General features: G+C 37.7%; 1 protein-coding gene across 1 annotated transcript; it reads right to left on the bottom strand.

Moving 5' to 3' along the window:
* Nucleotides 1–2,238: 2,238 nt before the first annotated feature.
* Nucleotides 2,239–20,553, bottom strand: tmem110l (transmembrane protein 110, like). Its single transcript, XM_023278464.3, has 8 exons — nucleotides 20,150–20,553; nucleotides 15,138–15,186; nucleotides 14,738–14,833; nucleotides 14,520–14,641; nucleotides 10,099–10,211; nucleotides 6,333–6,416; nucleotides 6,113–6,244; nucleotides 2,239–2,539 (listed from the first exon to the last, which is right to left on the bottom strand). The coding sequence occupies exons 1-8, from the start codon at nucleotides 20,337–20,339 to the stop codon at nucleotides 2,411–2,413; spliced, it is 915 nt and encodes a 304-aa protein (XP_023134232.1). The 5' UTR covers nucleotides 20,340–20,553; the 3' UTR covers nucleotides 2,239–2,410.
* Nucleotides 20,554–21,722: the final 1,169 nt, after the last annotated feature.

Here is a 21,722-nt window from a genome sequence, read left to right as displayed (position 1 = left end):
GCGACCAGGTAACGCTCAGGTGTTCTGTCATCGTGCTGCCGTGGCCCCGGCTGCTGCAGGAATTCAGCAGCAAACACGGCTTCATGTGTGTCAATCATCTTTTTTCTTTTTTCGTGGCACAGATTGAAGAGATGCATTCGGTAAGAAGCACCGTTTTTTGTTAAACGTTCCATTTATTAAAAAAGAAAATACACAGAGTACACTGAAATACAAAATAAAACATCACAGACGGAAAGTGTCAAAGTGTTGACCTTTAAATCATGACATTAAAGCAGGTAAATGGAATGTTCTGATGACTGTATAAACTACGTAAATCACCTGCTTCACTTTATTTCACATCTGATTCACCACCTTTAATTTGGCAACTAAACAAAAAAACTCTCAAGATTCTCAGACTGTACTCACAAAACCATCTATTCCAACACATATACCACAGACTGGACCACAATATTTAAAGTCAAGTATATATATATATATATATATATATATATATATATATATATATATATATATATATATATATATATATATATATATATATATATATATATATATATATATATATATATATGCATATAAACAGAATAAATAAAAGAAATGTGCCATAATTTACAAAAGTGTAATGTACAGCTACTGTAATGTCCCAGTTTTAGAGCCTCTTTTAGGAGACAAACTAGTTTGAGAAGCGATATGTTGGCTAAAAGAAATCATATTGTTGAGAAATTTTGATTTTCTTCTTTTAAGGGCATATTACTAGACATTTATTTGGCTTTATTTTTAAAGAAACAAGAGGAGAGCAAATGATAGAAGCAGCTTGTACTCAAACCAGAGAAACTAAAAAATTCAGAAAACTAACGTTATCACCAAAAAAAGCACCAAGAACAACATTTCATTTCTATACCTGGAGTTTTAATCAGGGAGCTTTAGCAACGCTGATAGAATATTTCATTGCACTTCCGGCAAGTCTAGCTTCCATGCTCATTTTAATGCTAAGCTAACTGTTGCTTCAGATTTACAGTACAGATAATAAGATGGGCATTTATTGTTTTGGTTTCTTGGCAAAAAAAAACTAGAAAATAAATATTTTTAAATTGTCAAGCACAACCTCATTAGACTCTTGGACTTTATTTTCTGAAAACATAACTTGTATTAATGATATTTTCATTGTTCTGTAACATTGGGGATGTTCATCTTAATCCTAAGGTAAGAAAGCAAAAGTGTTTCCAAAAGTTAATTCAGCACAGCTGAAAATATAACTTTCATTAACAATAACAATCTAAATGCTAAGCTACACTCATCTAAATGCTAATTACTCATCTTAATGCTACGCTAACCTAACTGGCTGTTAGCTGCAGCTTCAGATTTGCCATACATGTGATGAAAGTGGTATTTACTTTGCTGCTGTGCGTTTCCAAAAATCAGTTTAGTGCAACTTAATTTGTCTCTTGGACTTTATTTTCTGAAAATATTACGACTTTAATGAATAAAAACTTTATTGTCCTGTAAAATTGGCACTTTTCCCTCAAAATTTTCCAACATTTCTCTTACAATCCTGCATTTATGCCCTAACAGAGGCTCTAATACCGCACACCGTCATTTCAGAAACAAAGAATGGTCCACTTCTCTCAACCATGACATTAAATGCTTTTTTAAAATGCAACCTCGTGCACAAAACTAAATTTTTATCTTTTTAGTCACATTAGATTCATCTGGTGAGGCTACAGCAGCCAAAACATCAACATAGGTGTGGTTTAAAAAAACAAAAAAACACTGATCATCCCTCTACCTTAAAGTGAGCGTTCAGAGGGAGAACGTGCAGGAATGACTATAATTTCACCTTAATTAAAAAGGTGGATTCGCAGTGATTATATCTGACAGAGCATTTATATGTTTTTTATAGTGTATACTTTTACTGTCTCGCTCCTCTTTGGAATAAGATACATGATAAATGACTCTTTTTAGAGCAACATCATTCCCAAAAGCCCCCAGTGAGGAGAAAAGACGGATTTATTACATTTCTGTCATCACCACCCGTAGATCAGCGGTCCTTAAGGATCTCTCATCACACGTTTTGCTCAGTTGTGGTTACTCTGATGTTCAAACGGAGGCAACAAGGTGACAAGATAAAGACCTTCGGATTCCCAAAATGCTATTTGATGTGCATGCATATAGTGAGTCGAGCTCCACTTGTAAATATTCGAACCTTTGATGCAGAAGAAGGCAGCTGAGGCTGTAGTGTTCACATTCACAGGTTCTATGACCTTTAATTGTGCCTTTGCTTGCGGAGAAGCTGATATTTAGACCTTTAAATTGAGGAGATAAGGATGCAGGGTTGTTTTTATTTCGGTTTGTGGGAGTGTTTTGTGTGCTGAAAGGGTGGACGGAGGAGTAGGAAGGAGGTCACCTGGGCTCAGACCATCACCCAGCTCGGCCTCAGAGGTCCACCTGAGTACTGCACATGGGGGACCGGTCCGGCATCGCCTGGATCCTCCTCCCCCTCTGAGGCCTCCTCGGTGTCGGTCTCCGCTGTCAACAGGACCTGAGAGAAGACCATCACGTAGATGAATACCAGATTGAGCAGCAAAAAGCACAAAAAGCTGGGATGTATCTCGGTTCTGCATTCCCAACCTAAAGTGGAAAATATCCTGCGTGTTGTTGCAGCTTTGAAAACTCTCTCCAGCAGCAGCAGCAGGGATTCAAATCTCCTAGGAGCCGAATTCCACAACTATTAGACATTTAACAGCATTATAAATTTCCATATGTTGCTTTACGTTAGAGCGTGACATGTGGGAAATGTGATACGGAGACGGCTTTAAAGGCCATTACAGATTTAGATATTGGGATAAAGAGAGCTGGGAGCACGTGTACAGTACAGGTGTCTGACTTCTACGGTGGTTTTTTTTTTTAATTCTGACAATCTATGAACTGAGAACTGTCCACAGATTTTGAACAGCCAAAGTTAAAGACCACTTCTGGTAAAAAAATCTGTTTTTTTTAACTTTGGTAACATGTTCATACGGTAGTTTTTATATCATAGAAAACACCTAATGAGTGAAATGAGCAGACAAAGCCACAGCTGAGCATTTTCCACCTCAAAACATGCAGCATACAGATGATAGTCTCAGAAACATAAATTAAATCTTTCAGGGTTTATTTTGAACACAAAATCTAAGGAACCAATTTGTCAGCTTGCAGGGTGTAGCTTTCTGTATTATTATTCCTCAGAATTGGTTTCTGGTTTGAACATTTACAACAAAATTACTCCAAAATGACAACTTGCCATTCAGAAGCGTAGAGTAGTTTTAGAGTTTGAGCTGTTGTAGGCGAGCTGGTGTGCCTGAGCTGCACCAATGTGCACATTTCAGAGGAGGAAAAGGTGTAGAGTTGCATATAAACCATTTTAAGACACAAAAGGATTATTTACATGATTTAAAAAAGCATCTAAATATGCAACTTTTGTGCACAGAGAAGAGTTTTTAGGGGTTTGGTCTGGCTCTGTATAAAAAATGACTTGCTTATCGAAAATCTCAATATAACATAGGAAGAAAAATCTAAAAACAATGTATAGAGCTGGTTATGGTCTGGCTGCACCTCAATATATATATTTTATAGCTCCAAAAAAGCACTCTCTGGCACGTTTGTATTTCTTTGAACCAATCACAGTCATCGTGGGCGGGGCTAAGCAAAAGAAGAGGCATCGGTGTTCCTCAAAAATAGAGACGGCTGGATTTGTTTTGGTGGAAGATTTGCATGCAAGATGATGAAAATGGATAACTGAGAGTAAAAAAAATAGGGCAGCCTCACTGTACGATCCATATCCTTTACAAAAATAACAGTTCTGTGTGGTAGGTTGATGTCTGGAGGTCGTTGTCACGGTCGCTTCAACCTGCGTCCTGCATCCGGTGAATCAGACTAACTCTAGAGGGACTTTGAAATCCAACTTTAAGTGAATTTCTGAACAATTTGTGACAATCAAAGGAAACGGGTGTTGGCTGTTTTATAGTTTGAAAGCATATTACAGAGAAACTTTCTAACTTTAAAGCTAGCAGTGGCATGTCTGTGTCAGAATGCCACTTGTTTTGGAGAGGTTAGAGCAGAAATTCAACTGAAGAGTTTCAATTTGCATGCAAGTTGAAAAAATTTTGCCATTTTGTCTGTAAAGTTCATCTGTGAAATTACAGCGATTCAGCAGACTGCATCCCGTCTGAGCACGTTAACTGGTGATAATGAGTTTCTGATGAATGTTAGGTGTCTATGGCTCAGGAGTTCTGGATGATTCTGATGTTAAACCAGAACTCTGACATCAGATTCAGCAGCACCAAACACAACAACAGTCTTCAGCCGCCACTCCCACTAAGACCTCTTCCAAGTCAAAGCCTCTCTATCTGCCATCCTCCTCCACTCCACTCTGCTTTCCATAACATCAGCGCATGGAAACGGAGCCTAAATGTCACTTTTATTCTGCCCATGAAGGCGTGATTTATGGCCGCTTGGCAGGGAAAAGGAAAGAGGAGGGAGGGATAAACACTCTCATCCCATCGCACACAGGGGTCACGGACCTCGGCAGTGATTCGCACTGAGAAGTCTGTGAGTTCAAGGTTTCCTGAGAGAGGGAGGGAAGAAATGACAGCAGCTTCTGTGCTGTGTGGAGGCAGATATTAGGCAGATTACAACAAGAGGCCTGAACCAGAATCCAACACAAAACTCACACAGGAACCGGTCATATGGGCACCAGAAACCTCAACCAATGTTCTGGTTCTACTAGATGATGGAAACTGGCTGCTAATCGCTGGATTTGTTGGGTTGCTCTCTGGAATATAATATTATAAAGTCCTGGCTTTACCACACAAACTTATGTTGTGAATCTGCTCTAGATAAATAAAGCTGAATTGAATTCTGTGCTACGTAAACAAATCTAAACTCTACACCACAAATTTACAGTGTGTGCTTCTGCAAGAACTCTGGATAATTGCACATTTTCTGTTGTCATCACAGAGGGGGGAAACAGAAATTTAATCTTGAAAAGAATTGCAAAACTTCCTATTTTCACTGTGAAGTGAGTCTGAAAGCCCAGCAGACAGCTAGAATCTCCAGCGGTAATGAGGAAGGACAGTCTGACTCAGTGTTTCTTGGACCGACTTCATGTGTTTCCTCATTGAATCATGCAGAGAGAGAAAATCAGCGTGGCTTGAGTGCAAATGCTGCAATCATCCCCCAAAACAACAGGTGCAGTCGACACCCAGCGTGACTGTGTCGGCGCAGCGACGTCCATTTTCACACACTTTAACTGCTTTTCTTCAGCAAAAATCCAAAACATTAAACTGTCACTTTGGCATTTGCATCATTTTTGGATGTTTGGTGGGAACAGATTTTTTTTATAACATCAAAACTGATCCCTTTGCAGACTGATGAGTCACTTCCAGAGCAGATTGGTTTGTGGAATTTAAGTGAGGATTTAACGTGTTTCAGGGCTGTATTAAAACATGTAGAGAATTTAATGCTACCTGGACTAAAAATGGAAGTACTGCAGACATGAAAACCAGAAAAGGTGTAAAAGTTTAGAGAATATGTTCATTTTGAACTTAGCAGTCAAAACTTTACTGCAGATTTTTGGACTTGTAACCAACATTGTTTCAGTTTATTCATATAAAAATAGAAGATAATTTAAAACAAACCTGCAAAATGGAGGAATTTCAGACTTAAGGAGAAAAAAGACAAATAATGGATGCCTTGAGCAACACGTTGTCCCCAATCTAAACTAAACACTGCATAACATCATGGATTATTTATTATAGTAGAAGTTCACAAGACTTGATGTCAACTCAGTGAGTCGGGGGGTTTTTAGACAGTTTTGGACAACAGAAACTTTCCCCGGAAACATAACAAATGTCAACACACATCAATGACGTGTGCATGTATTTGTATGAGCCTTTTGCTTTCAACTATTACTGTATGCCTGCATCATTTCCAGTGTTAATAGTAACATTTCAGTCATTTTCCTCCAATTCATCCATTATTATTAGCTGATATTAATAATCATGATGTAAAGAAGCTCACTTTGCTGTGTTTTCTCTGTGAACTCATCGACTAATTCAACACCAGTTATTCTCACCCGCGACTCCTCGCTGTTGACCCACGGCAGAGAGTCGGTCTTCTTCACAGAGCTGTCGCAGGAGTCGTCCAGGCTCTTCATCGTCTTGTACTTCCTCATCGTCAGGCTGTCGACCACCCAGAACATGATGGACTGCAGGAGGAAACAGATGCAGGGCCGAGGTTATAGAAGCTGCAGGGTTCACATTAAACTGTTGTTCCAGCATTAAAGCTACACTTACGTTGACGATGAAGGGCACGATGAGCATGACCAGCACCAGCTCCAGCTGAGGGTTAGCGATGTAGCTTAGCAACACCTCCTGCAACTGGAACAGGAAGATGGAAACAGACGTATAATAGATGCTTTGAGGGACATGTTGTCGAGAGAGGAAAAGCCTCCAGTCTAAATTAATTACTGCATAACATCACTTAATAAGTGGTATAATAGAAGCACACAGGACTTCATGCATATGCAGTGATTCGGAGGCTTTTACGAAGGTTTTGTACAACAAAAATATTTACTGGAAACACAAACAATATGAAAATAAATCAACAAACGAGGGGAGAAGTAGAAACAAACTGTAAATGCTTTCAACCATTACCTTCAACCTGCATAATTTCCATTACAAAAAGCATAACTTCAGTAATCTTCTCATTTATTGAAGGTTTGTAGTTGACATTAATGCTACTTATCACAATAAAAATGCATGTAGTGCTTCTACTTCTGCTATAAAAACAGTGTTCAATCAAACATTTGTGTAGAAACATAACAATTTTATAGTTTTATGATGCAAATGTAAATTACATTTAGCCTCATATGGTTATAAGCACTTCTTATTTATTGTAATATTACACTTCTACTTTGTTTTGTATTGAAAACAGGATGTAAGCCACATGCATACAGTATATTGTATCACTTTTCATAGTTCTGTTGGATTTATTTACTCTAGGATAAACATTTTGTAGATTATGCATGTCTTTGTTAGTATTCACTATAAAATTTAGCATTTTGTAGTTTTATACTTTCCAGCCACATTATATTTTAATCAGTCACAACACTGAATCGCTGACAGGTGAAGTTAAAACACTGATTATCTCGTTATAGTGGCATCTGTGAGTAGGTGGGATATAGCAAGCAGCAAGTAAACAGTAAATTCTTTAATTTGAATTGTTGAAGCAGGAAAAAATGGCAGCGTGAGGATTTGAAAGGCTTAACAAGGACCAAATAGTGATCAGAACACCTCACAAATACCAGATTTTTTTAGCTGGCCCCGCTATTCTGCAATGCTCCGCGTGTTCTGACACTTTTCTGTAACAGCAACAATAAGTTTTTCAGCTGTTTATGCTGCTCTAGATCTTCTGTGGTATCACACAGCATGGGCCAATGTTTTGCTCACTACTCACATCAATATGTTTGGGTCTCTAGACCCTGTTGTCTTTCTTTGGACTACTTTTGCTAACCACTGCTTGCTGTGTATTCATTTGATCTTTATTTAAATATCGAGCAACCAATGAGGGCATGGTGGACTTTTAATGATGTTGAGAGCACAAAGACAAAAACTAAAGTAATAATCAACAAGAATACAGCTAAAACTGTTTCATTAAAAAGGTGTGTAGTCTGTAATCCTGGCTTTAAATTGACTTGCAGGTACAGTTCGGTTAAGTTTTAATGTTTTTCTGCACAAATTTCCCAAGGCCTGTTAGTGTTTGCAGCACAAGGAGCAGTTTTGACAAGTTTGATGCACAACATGGGACTTCAAGCATTAGGTAATAGCTTGAACAAGTTGAATAATGACTGCCACCGGTTTAACAGAGAAGTTACGTTTGGAAGCATCTTGCTGTTCAGTGCGGCATAAATGAAAAGAAACCATCATCTGCCACGTGTTACTGCCGGAGATGGCCAATCAAGTTTTGCATACAGTAGCCAGTGACGAGCTGAATAACAAGTTACAAGTAGTGACTCTTTAGTAAATTAAATGAAGCTGAACTGAGGGTAGAGTTTCCATGCTAAGCCCTGTCCACCACTGGAACCTCTTACAATGCGCACGTTAGCATCAGAAATGAGTCACGGAGCAAAGGAAGAAGGTATTTTTACTGTATTGTGACGATCAGTGTCCGTTTGTCTGTCTGTGTGTCAGTCTGTCTGTCTGTCAGCAACATTACTCAAAAACAGACTAATGGATTTGGATGAAATTTTCAGGGAAGCTCCGAAATGACTCAAGGACCAAGTGATTAGATTCTGGCAGTGATGGGGCTTATAGTCTGGATCCATGGATTGGTTAAAGATTTCTGTATCATTGGGCGCCCGTATAGCTCAACGCGTTGAGTGGGTGACCCATGTACAGGGCTGGTCCCCGACGCAGCTGGCCCGGGTTCGATTCCCGCTCGCGGCACTTTGCTGCATGTCTTCCCCTGACTCTTCTCCCCTGTTTCCTGTCTCTCTCTCTCACTGTGCCTATCCAATAAAGCCAACAAAAAAGGCCAAAAATAAATAAATAAATAAAAAAAAAAAAAAAAAAAAGATTTCTGTATCATTGCGAGATAGCGGCACTCTATGACCACAAGTGAACACTACGTCAGCTGCCTGCTGACGATCACGATTGTGATCCTACTACAAATCCACCGCTGCAGAGTTATCGGGACTTATGTGTCGTAAATCATACAAGGAACCATTGACTACATATTTAGGTCACCGGATTCGATATCCTTACATAACATACACGAGGCATAAGACACCTCTCCTCAGTGCAAGGTCATTTTGTTTGTGAGTACATCTATATTAAATGTACACATTCTATAATTTCTGCCAAGAATTTTTTCAAGATGTTATCCGTCGGAAATAACACAACTTCAGAACAACCTTGGTAGAGTACTGCACTGTCTGAGTGCTTTTCTTGTCTTTCACATTTTTCACGTGGACGGCCGGGTTTGTCATGAATGTGGGATGGCAGCTGGATGCTCTATGGAAAGGACTGTGATGCTCTAAACATTACTGCAGACCACGCACAACTCTTCATGACTGCAGCATTGTCTTTCCCAGCAGTAAAATGCTTCCAAACACACTGCAAACACAGTTTAGAAATGGCCTTGGCCTCCAAACTCCCTCGAGCATCTCTGGGATGTAACAGAAGAACAAGTTCGATCCTTGGAGACTCCACCTCATCAGTTATAGGACTGAAAGGATCTGCTGCCAACTTCTTGGTGCCTGATTTAACAGGACACCTTGAGAAGTCTGTGGAAGGATCAAAACTGTTTTGGTGACACAAAGGGGATCTACACAATATAAGGCAGGTGTCTTCAATGTTGCGGCTGATCTGTGTATGTTACTATTATATTAATGCTTTAATAACAGTAGCACGGCTGCTATAGAATTAGTTTATGCAATGGGCCGTGACCATATGGACAGCAAACAGGAAGCTGTAGACTGAAGGATGGTGACTTCTAACTACAACAGACCAGAACCAGTTTAGTTACTATGAATAATATTTAAATTGTTGGAGACGGTCTTTAAACACAGGAAGTGGGGTCACTAACAAAAAGCAGAGGGATCTTTACCAAACAAAACTCCTTCTACAAACAAACTTCTGTGTCCTTTAAATGCATTAACATTCAGTGTTTTCATTGGAATCAAAAGACAAGTCATTCTTCATCTTGTTTATTCCCTTTTTACTTCTTGATGACCTTCATGTCTGGATGCTGCCAGAGAATTTCAAACATCAAACAGAACTGAAATGGAAATGACAGAAGATTGATAAAATTAGATTTTTTTTCTTCATGAAGTCTGGCTGAGACGACCAAGATCAAGTTTCAATGCTGGCCAAAGATATTGAAGTTTCAAAATAAAAGACAGAAAATTTGGGTTTTCAGCTCCCAATTGAATTTAGGTATTATTTTTTTGGGATGAAACCACAGCACAGATGCTGATTTCTCACTTTTGAGCCAAACAATGAGAAAAGAGGACAAAAATGTCACAGCATCAGTGCACACTGAGCTGTAAAGGGTTCTTACTTTGGACCATCCGGGGACGAGCAGCACCAGGCTGATCACACCTTTCTCCAGCACCATGATGAGCAGGTAGATTCCACACTGACCGAGCCAAGCTGCTGCCTGAGGAGGGTCACCTGGAGGAGCAACGAGAACAAAGAATAGGACCGATCAGCTGGTTCATCTGGATTTCACTGCAATCAAGCTTCATTTTAACCATTTTAACTCACTGTGGACTCATTTTTCTCTGTAAAATAAAGACTTGCACCTCTATGGAAACAGCACAACCATAACTACAAGCAAAGAGAACTAAAAAATGTCTTTTGCATACTGTAAATAAAATGAAGGTTGAATTTCTTTGATTTATTGGTATGAAAACTGAAAATACTAGAATCAAGTGCCAAAAGGTGTTACCTATATTAGTATCCAGATTTAGACAGCACAGATATTGTACGCTACAGTTTTACAACCTCTTCAAATTATGTAGACTCTGCACATTAACTCTGGAAAGATGTTTCACCATGCTGAATGTATCTTCCAACAACTTGCTCTTCTGTATTCCTTTTTCTGAGCCATGCTGCATTTATTCTGTTGCACGAGTAAGTTGTATTTTCCTCTCTTTCTCTATAATTTGCTTCCATGCTTGTCTTCTCTCTGCTCTGTTAAAACTCTGCCTGCAGTTCAGCCAAATAGACCCAGAATTTTTGTCATGTGACTGTTGGATGCAGCTGAGTAACTGATGGCTTCACAGTTGCACCAAAGAGTGTAAATTCTTTTCACCGAAACTGGTTACTGCAAATGGTTCATTTCTAAATCGATACGTAGAATAATTAGATTTTGATGAAATGTCATAATAATACGGTTAGATTTGGCTAATTTTCCTGGACAGAACCATTATGTCACAATGAGCAGTTCAAGGACTGTCAGAAAGTTGAAAATTCAATGATTCTCTGTTTTTATCAGATGCAATAGTCTCACTCTAAATATCATCATTGCCAAGTCTAGTATTTCTGTGCAATACATTTGTTTACTTCTAATTCATTTTCTGTTGATCTATCCATTTCTTGTTGTTTAGTTCACAATTTACATTTTGTACTTATTTTATTTTTTAGACACTATTAGCTTTACACACTCAGACACGTTGCGTTTTGTACCTAGTATTTATTTATTATTATTTTCTGATTTCTATTTATTAATAACCGCTCAGTAATTGTGTATATTTCACCAACCTTTCTTTATTGTACTCTGGCAAAACAATTTCCTCAGGAAATTTCCTTAAAGTTGATCTTATCTTACCTGTTCAGTTTCTGGGGGTAATAGTGTAACTTAATTTATTTATTTTTGGGTGAGACAACATGGGTCTCAAACACCCAAAAATGACATAAAAAACTTCAAGTGGTTGAGATGAAGTATAAAAATTAAAATTTCAATTAGAAAACATCTAATCAAAGACTTAAAATCTGACAGTGAATTTTAAACTTCATGTTTTGGCAGATCCTCAAAGAGAACCTTAGCTAGAACCAGGTGCACACAGTGTCACTGATGGCTTCACCAGTTTATTGTTTTTCACCGAACCTGGTTACTGCAAATGGTTTATTTCTAACTGGATATGTAGAATAACTGGATTATGATGAGACATCACAATAATAAGCTTAGATTTGGTTAAGTTTCCCAGACAGAACCATATTTCACACAATGAACAATTCAAAGACTGTCAGAAAGACAGTCCTTGAACTACTCATTGTGTGACATATGGTTGGAAATTCAGTGATTCTCTCTGTTTTAACAGTTTCAGGTGGTAACAGTGTAATTTGGTGATTTATTAATACATTTTTTGTTGAGACAACACCCAAAGATGACATTAAAAATTTTAAATAGTTGAAATAACGTATAAAAATTACAAAAACCCCATCATTTCAATTAGAAAACATTTAATAAAAGAATTCAAATCTGGCCATAAATTTTAAGCTTTATAGTTTGACTGGTCCCCAAAGACAAACTTAGCTAGGACCTGGTGCAAACAGTACTTTGGGCAATTTTTTTAAATACGACATGTAGAATAAACTGATTTCTATGAAATATCTTCCTAACAGAGCTGCATGTCACACAGGACTAGTTCAAGGACTGTCGGAAACTTGCATTTTCACTGTTTCTGGCTTGGATAAATGGTGTAATTTTGTCATTTTTTTAAAAAAGACAACATGCTTAACAACCCCGCCAGTGGGTTCAGACAGTTAAAACTACTCTCAGTTCCAAGTTCCATGATAAAGAATGCATGCAGTTTCATTCTCCTCTTGTTTCAGAATCTCAGAGAAACAACCGTGCAGCTTTTTGAGCAGAATTAAACGTTTCTCCTCCTGGTCTCAACCTTTCCAAAAAGGTCTGCAGCAGGTGTCTCGCCAGAACAGACACAAAAGAGGACGAGTCTGTCATTAAGACAGGAAGGAGGAAGGAAGATTATCAGCCAGACTGGGAGAAAGGAGGAGACGGAGGGAAAGACAAAGAAACCAACCAACCACTCATCATCGTTTCAGGCTGTTCCTGGACTCACTGACTTCACCTGAAGACACAAGTGTTTGTGGAACACACCTGTGTGGAGTTATTTCCCTCAAACACAAACGTCAGAATGAGTCCTACAGCTTGTTTCAGTCAAACTTTCCATCACACAAGAAAGAAAAACTCCAGCAGAGAGAGAGTGTTGTAATTGAGGTGGAGTTAATCTCCCAGTGAAGACACTGGGAATGTTTTCCAGACTCGGCTGCAGCTGGAGATGCTGGCACACCTCCCTGACCAACTCTGGTGGATCTACAGCGTCCTCTAGTGGCCAAAACCAGAGCTGCAGCTTAATGTTCTCTTCCTTAACAAGATCTAAGCTCCCTGTATTCATAAATGGATTATTCCTTCTGAAATCATCATGGCCCTTTTGATTTCATGATTTTTTATCAGAAACTCTGAAAATTTAAAATAGAATTTGTGAAATTTTACATTGATACATTAAACTGATTCCAAGACTTAAAAAAAAAAATGCCTGTTTACTTCCTTTCAGGGTGTTTGAGGTTATGTTTGAGCAACAATATCTCAGGCACTATTAAATAAAAAAAGCCTGAAAATTTCACTGTTATTTCTCATGATATCATTGATTCTGAATCTGCAAAATTACACCAGTAGAATAAACATTCCATTTACTCTACTTGACTAATTTAGACAACAACCATAGGGGAAAATTTGACATTAGAAAAGTAATTTTGTGCAAAAAAATTTCAATGTAAAAATGCATCTTAAGAGCATTTCCTATTTCAGTGACAGAAGTATTGTATCAATATTGACCAAACTGTCAAAAATGAACGCCGTTTATGGGGGTTATCCCTCACATTGTGATTTCAATGGCAAAACAGATTGTTCCTCGTCTGATCCACAGCAAACCTACCCAGTAATTAGAGTGACTCTTAAGCCCTGTCAGCATTTACAACCCTGTCTTCATTTCCAGACCTCGACCATTTTATAGCACCTAACCTTTGTTCTATTTAATCTACTTGTCTAGTGTAGTTAAAACATGAAGAAAAGTTGAAGTTGCCATGAAAAGTCTCATCTTTGAGCTCAGATTCACAAAACAACAGATAAAACAGAAGTCACCTAGCTGTATTTTCTGAATAGTAGCTGCATGGCACAGTAACACAAAACAAAATATACTGAAAACTTTTTAATGTGAAATAACTGGTCACAAAAATGAAAAGAAAGTTAGTTTTGTTTAATTTTCTTAACTTACTAAGCAGGGATGATAAGTTTTACCACAGGAAAAAAAAACTGCTAGATTCCCTAATTCAAGTAGAGTTTTAAGAGTTCTGCAAAAATAACTAAGAAATGCTTTGTTCTTTTAGAAATAAATTAGTATATTTTTCATTCTTGTGATGCTTCGGTGTTTTTCAGATTTCAACTCACCTGTGATCAGAGCTTTTTTGACTTGCAGATTCTGAATCAACATTGTAATTTTTTTTTTCATTTTCAAGATTAAGTATTTCATATAATAAAGTATTCTATAGGCTTTGTTTCTATCACTGTGACATGGTTGAGAAAACAGCTGTTTAAGCAAAGGTTTTGTTAAAGCTCAAAGATAGAACTTTCACAACCGCTTTTGTTTTTCCTTCATATTTCAACTCCCCAATAATCAGAGATTATTTGATCTATTTGTCTAGAATTGCAGATTCTGAATCAATGACATGATGAGAAATAACAGAGAATATTTCAGGTTATTTAACAGTTCCTGAGATATTGTCATTTAAACAGCCTCAAACTTTAATGTATGAAAAATAGAAAGAAGAAGCTGAAAGTGGGTCTACGGGCGACAAGCCAGAATTTCATAAAATATCTTTATAAATATCCCTATTCTACGCTATAAAATTTTCAGAAATTGTTCTAGAAGTGTACAGAGATGTTTTTCCTCTCACCGTATTCTCCAAACATGAGCAGCGTCCACTGCTTGTACTCCACCAGTTTGGACACCAGTTTGACAGCGAGCCAGATGACCAGCATCCCCAGCGTGGCGTCCAGGAGGAAGTTCATCAGATACCTTCAGTAAAAATGGGAAATTCCATTACTGTTGATACACCCCCGCTGGCTGTATCTGAAATGATCACGACCTGGTTTGTGTGAATAAACGGCTCACAGGGAACATGGGTCCTCTTTGGTGAGAGTGGACAGGAAGACGTTGGCAAAGTGGATGAAAAGAGCACCGATGGCCTGTTTGGATGTGTCAAAAAACCTGGAAAAGACACAACACACCCAGTTAGAACAAGAAAGTCAAAGCCAGGAAATAGAATTCTATGCTTTTGCATGTCTAGGAGTGTGTTTCCAAACATTTTAATATCAGGAAACTACAAAACAACATTCACAGACTTGACAAAATTCCACTCTTTGAGAAGATTTTTTAAATAAATATGATGGCAAAGGTGCAGATTAGTTTATCTGCATAGTTCCTGAGAGGAAAGTCAACATTTTCTTTGTAGGAATGTAGAGATTTAAGGCAGTAAAGTGTGAAAAAAGAAGAGAAAGGATAAATTTCTCACCAGATCCTCCACGGCCGTCTGATCCCTACAGGTTCCCGGAATCTCTTCACTGCAGATCAAACAGAAGTCAGTCAGTGAATCAATAACAACACAAAGAGCTTGTCCTGCAGAACAACAACAACATACAAAAACAGCTTCTTTTTATCTCCACATTTAGCCTCATGTCCCTGCAGGGGGAGAGGACAGATGAAACGTTGTGGTTTCATGCTGAACACACGCCTTCTGTTTGTTTATCCCGTCCTCTCCCAAGGTCAGAGAATGTGACCGTTCATGTGAAAACAGGACGGCGGCTTCCTGCAGATGTGTTCTACACGTGTACGCTGCATTCCTCTCTGTCGCCTGTTTTAGCAGTTGTTCCTGACTCAGTTTTTAGGAGGACTGTTTTCTCTGTTGTTCTCAAAAAAGTCTCCGTCCACATGAAAAGCACAAAAATACAAGTGAAGCACCAACAGGAGCATGCCAAACCAACAGGGGGCGATATAACTCTGAGTCTGAAGCCACATCGGCCAATAAGAGCGTGGAAAAGTGGCCACTGATTCCAGGAGGCTACCAAATACGGTACATCAAGGATGGAGTGAATCATGTTCCTTCATGTAGTGGAAAAGTAACTGTAAATTTACATGTAAACATGGATAGTAGCTAGTTAGCCTAGCCGTGTGGTGACGATACAGCAAAATGAGTTATTTCAGCCTTAACCCTCCTGTTAGGTTAGTTTCTCAGGAACAGCAACGATGTTCCTGGGGCGTGTTTAATTATCCAAAAGTGGCAGAAACCAACAAAATCTGGCCCAAAATCTTTATATAGTATTATTAACTCCATCACTAACCATTCCAGTCAATATTTAGTGTAATAATGTTCTTTACTTCTCACAGATCATGGTTTAATGAGGATAATTCCTTTGTTTTTCAGGAAAAAAAATAGAGGTTAAATTTTTTTTTTTAAATGTACATTTTAAACACCTATATATAAAATACAATAGTTGTAAATGATATTGATTTTTTTAAAATTTTATTTCACATTTTGAATTTTCTTCTTTTAATGGAGTTGATAAATTAAGACGATACTTCTCTTCTGTTCAGGGTGCAGTTATTTGAAAGGAACAATTTTCATTTTAGAGGTTCATTACACTCATTAAATCAAGCAGAGGAAGTTTCATACCGAAAAAATACTTGGAACTATTTTTCAAAATATTTTTTTTTTACTTTAAAATGGCCCAATTTGACCTGCAACAAAACAGAAGGGTTAAACATGAATCCCTAGTTAATATGAAAGCTGTTTAAAGTTGGTATTTTAAGCCTTCCGCAGCTTGAATTTGCCAAACCAGCCAAACACAAGTTGTTCTTTTAGCTGTACTTTGGCTTATTTTGAGATATGCATCCATTAACTGATGGATAAATAGATACTGTATTGATCTGTTACAGCCGCTACAATCACAGTCAATAATCAACATCTACCCCAAAAGCAGAAAACATTTCCGGCACAACACCTATTCACAGAAGTGAAAACACATTGATGATTCTGAGCAAAGAAATAAAAATGTCTGTAATACACAATATGCAAAAAATAAATAATAATAGTGAAAATCTAGAATGTAAAAAACACAGTGCACAAAATGGCTAACCACTATGCAAAATGACTTTCATACCAAAATCTCAATATAACATAAAATAGAATATTTTTTTTTATTTATATATATATATATATATATATATATATATATATATATATATATATATATATATATATATATATATATATATATATATATGGAACTTTACAGCACCAAATCTTCTGCAAAACTTGAAATTCTCTGTGTGGTCGGTCCTTGGATTTTGAAACCGGCAACACAGAGTGGAAGAAGAGGAGAAATCTGTGTGAAATTAGCAACCAATTGCAGACTTATAACAGACTTATAACTGCAGCCAACATCTGGTGAAGTTTACTTTGACCTGAGACTGCATTTAAATTTAGAAAAAAAAGCCAAAACACGTAAATAAAAGCTACATTCTGTGCATTTTGGCCTTTATTCTGCTTAGAAATACAGTTTTAGGTCACTGAAAACTCCTTAGAGGGTAAAGTTTTGAACAAACCGTGTCTCCAGTGTTGACTTGTGGACAGAGAGATCACAGTTTATCAGCTTATAGCGTCAGATTGTGCACCATCGTTCATTTACGCTTAAATACACAGCTACTGGTCCACTATACTGAGGAACAGAGGTGATAGAATGAGTTCACACATGATTCCCTCCATCCTACATTGTTTTCAAGCTGCTGATTGTCCAACATGGCTCTAGGGTTCGGGTTATATTACCATCTATTGTTTTGGCATCCTCTTGGCAGTGCTTCTGTTGTGTTTTTGCATTTTCATGTGAACAGACACCTTCTGTTGTAGGAACAAAAGGAGGAAAAAACCTGTTTTAAAAAATAAAACGAGTAAGTGTGGACTAGGCCTCTATCTGCTTTGCTATGAAGCATGAATAAATACAACCCAGTGTAGAGATTTATGTCAACTACACAACATTATTCCTACTTTCTAAACTTCTGTCTGCTCATTTCAAACCTTTTTAAACAAATTTAAGCAGCTTTATCATATTTCCCCAAATGATTAGTCGATTATTTATCAACAGTTTTGATAATTGATGAATCGTTTCAGTCACGCATGGTGCTGACACTAATTCTTGCCCAGTCCAGCTTCTCAAAAACTGACGGTTTGCTGTTTTATATCTTTGCAAACTGAATATTTCAGTATTTAATACGGGGTTTAATCTGGCACTAATCTGTATTCATGTCTGTTCTGCAGGTGGTTGATTAGTGTGATATGAAAAACCTGCAGCTCCCAGTATGTTTCTTGCTTTTTCAAACCCTGCCTGCAGTCTGACACACTTTATTTTTATGTTTTTTTTGGACTTTACAAATACCAGCAGCCACATCGTTCACTCACAGACACCACTGACTTCACAGATATTTAATTTGGTTTAATGAAATATTATTTTAGTCACTGCCCTCTCAGCACGTCTCCCTCTAGTTGTGAGTCAGAATAGTTCTTGGAAGGAACCACACTGGCTTTTGGGTAAAATGTCACAAGCAAGTTTCATTTTTTTCTTACATTTTTCAGCTAAATAGTTACTATAGTACCTGTAATAAATAAATTAATCATCAGCTGCAACCCTAGATTGTTTTAAATCTATATTTGTCAAAAAAACAAGGTTAAAGGATGTTAAACAGAAAAAATTTGCTAGTAGGCATGCATAAAGTGTGCCAAAGTTCTCTAATAACTGAAAAAAATCAAACAGGCATTGCACAAATTAGGGGAAAATTCTTAACAGAAGCTGTGAAAGTTCGCTGACAACCTTTTCTGCTCACAAAAATTTCCTGTTTTGTATCAAAGAACTGCAGCAAACTGAAGCTCCGGCTCTTATCTGACTTGTATAAGTGCAGGCATAATGGCGACTCAGTGGAAGGAAACTCCCAAAAATAGTTTTTGAGGAAGACACATCAGTGGAAGGATGCACGGTAGAGGCTGCAAACTGGCATCTGATCGCTGTAATCACAGGTGAAGAGCTTTTAATGCTCTTCCACACATTAATAATGCAGCGTCAGTATTAACAGAAGCATAAGCTCTGATCAGGAATGACATCTGCAAGCACTCTGAGAACCGGACAGAGGAAAAAAGAAGGGAGAGAGAGGAGGGAGGTATTGATTCCTCTGCTAATAAGTAACTGAGTGGAGGATGAAGCTCATCGATTTCACTTCCCCTGAAGGTTTGGCCTAATTCTGCAACACGTCGCTGATCTCACAACACTGATTAGCTGAAGAAATCAACACGACGCAGCGACCAAGAAAACTGGTTAAAAGTTCAAATCTATAATCGCAGAAGTCACAGAGGAAATCGTGCATTACAGCAAGCAAAAACAAGTTAAAAAATGGCCTTAAGTTGAAAAAAATGGTGCATTTTTCAGTGCCAGTTGCACCTCCTTCTGCAGAAATAGGAAATATTGCCTGTGGTGTCAGAGATGGTGAGATGCTCCACATTCTCCCAGTCAGCTGCCACAGAATCACAAGTTTGTGAGCTGCCAGTGGGTATTGTTCAGGCTGAATACATGCACAGTGTGGTTCACAATGAGCATCTTGTTTAGTTGGTGAAGCAAATATGGAAAAACAATGTGGAGGTAGCCGAAGATCTCAAATTACGTCCAACACAAAACTGTGACACAAAGTCAGACATCAACTTCCTGTCACTTTAAATCAATTATAATACTGTATTTTCATTGTGCAACAACAAGTGTTAGGTTTAAATAATAAATTACACCGAATGCACGAATGTATAGTTTGTTATTGTGCTACTAGGAGGCATTTTTGGTGGGCTAGGAGCAACAAAATGAAGTCCTGGACCCCAAATGTGCCATTCTGTGACACTGACCACACTTCGTTTAAAAACATCGCAATTTTTTGATGCAGCTCCCCTTGTGGTTACATCTATCTCTGTTTTAAGGTCTACTTTTGTTATTTATTGGTAATTTGGGAGTTAATTGTAAATTCGGCGTGTAGACAGACAAGGAATATGCGTAATTTCATTAATAACCAAGCTGAAAACGTGGTTCACGCTGCTAGCTAACGCTCACGACAGCTGTCTACTTTGCGGACGTAGACGGTGTTTACGGCGGTTGGGATCAACAAAAAACATCATAGTTCGTTAAAATGGGTAAAATGGGTAACTTTTGATGTTTGCAGAAATGGAAAGAGAGTAGTTAATAGTGGGGATACGTTTGAAAAAGTTTAATAGATGGTTTTTTTCGTGCCGAAAGGAAGCTAACCTTAAAATAGCTCATTTTTCAACGGAGTTCGGTGCGATGCTAATGAAGCTCCGCGATAACAAACGTCAACAAAACGCCACGTGGATTAGCGAAACCCTTTAAAATGCAAATTGGTGTCTCTCTCAATTGCCTGATAAATAAACATTAAAATACGCGTATTAAATGTGGTTTGTGGGTCGTGTTTTGTTCCGTTACTCACACATCAGCGTGCTGAAGGCGACGATGGCCAGCAGCCCCTGGATCAGGACGCCGAACCGGTCGGTCAGAGCTCCGTTATCACAGCCGTGAGGGTTCGCCTTGTTGATGTCGGTCATGTTGATCACCGCAAACGGAGGGTCATCCAGGAACCTCTTCACCAGAAACACGCCGCTGTATCCGTACATGTCCATGGCTGCAAAAACAAAAGCAGCTGGAGGATCTCCGCCTGGAAAAAGAAGCAGTTTTTAAAGAAAACCAGCGGATATATTCGACTAAAGTTCCGCTTCAGTGTTTCCAGCAGCTCGTTTTACATCTCTGGGTGTTCAGGCAAACAGCAGCATCGATTTTCTGACTCACATCCATGTTTTTAACAACGAAAACAAGAAACGGGAAGCGCACAAACACACAGCAAAACGTCCTCTGGTGACGCTTCAAAATAAAAGCCTTCTTCCGTTTCCGTTTAGATCAGCTTGGCAGACTTACAGAAGGATTAACCTTCAGCAAACTGCCCTGTGACCCGATTTAATTCACATCACGTCCTGTAAACATTACACAGTTTGATGTCATTTAAGCCCTACATTTGGGACTCTTTTTTTGTTTGCAAAGGATGGCACAGTGTCTCATTATTTGTTTCTGCAAATCCCTGTAAGTCAGCAAGTTTATTTATATAAGATCTTTTCATAAAAGGAGGTTATTCAAAGGACTTTACAGGCAAATGTAGAGGAAAAAAGAGGTGAAACATTAGAGAAAATCCAAAATACACCAGGATCAAATATTATAAAATTAGATAAATCAAAAACTGTGCAGGAAAAGTTAAATAAGGTGCAAATTTGATCAAATAATTTACTAAAACAGTAAAAAAAAGATAAAGCATAAAATAAAATAAAAATACCTGAAAGCCAACCAGTTTATTTATACAGCAGCTGATCATACAAAGTGGTGAATAAAATAAAATAAAATTAGGTAAAATGCAAAAGAATAAGCAGAGTAGAATAAAGTGCAAGCAAATTTTAGTAAAAAAGATTTACTAAAATTATAGAAAAAGATTTTTTTAAAAATCCCTGAATGCAAGCAAGTTTATTTATATAACACCTTATCATGCAGTGAGGTTATTCAAAAGGCTTTTCAGTTCAATGCAAATAATAATGATAATAATAATAATAATAATAATAATAATAATAATAATAATAATAATAATAATAATAATAATAATAATAATAATAATAATAAAAACATAGGTAAAATACAAAGTAGAGCAGAATAAAATATTATAAAATTAGATTACTTAAAAACTGTACAGACAAGTTAAACAAAGGTCATAATTTTAGCAAGTAATTCAGTAAAACATTTTTTGTAAAGCATGTAACAGTACAAAATGAAATAAAAAAATAGGTAATTAGGTGAACAAATTGCAAACTAGTTTAATAGAAGTACAGGCAGTTTATGCCAGACTTTATAACAACACTGATCAGCTACAAGCAGCAGAGAAACCACCTATCTTCGTCCTGTATTTGGGGCAAATCTAAGCTCCAAGCTGAGCAGCATTATGACTGAACGCCCTCTGACCTTCAGCT

This window comes from Amphiprion ocellaris, chromosome 21, assembly GCF_022539595.1.
Source record: "Amphiprion ocellaris isolate individual 3 ecotype Okinawa chromosome 21, ASM2253959v1, whole genome shotgun sequence".
Taxonomy (NCBI): Eukaryota; Metazoa; Chordata; class Actinopteri; family Pomacentridae; genus Amphiprion; species Amphiprion ocellaris.
Note: the sequence above shows the minus strand (reverse complement) of the source record. Positions and strands in the feature narration are given on the sequence as shown.

What these genes read in the sequence shown, in the direction of transcription:
- tmem110l (XM_023278464.3), bottom strand. Translation starts at nt 20,339, where the DNA reads ATGGACATGTACGGATACAGCGGCGTGTTTCTGGTGAAGAGGTTCCTG. An exon ending in AAAGAGGACCCATGTTCCCT is followed by an intron (nt 14,642 to 14,737) that starts GTGAGCCGTTTA and finishes TTTTTACTGAAG; the next exon opens with GTATCTGATGAACTTCCTCC. An exon ending in TCGTGCCCTTCATCGTCAAC is followed by an intron (nt 6,245 to 6,332) that starts GTAAGTGTAGCT and finishes TTCCTCCTGCAG; the next exon opens with TCCATCATGTTCTGGGTGGT.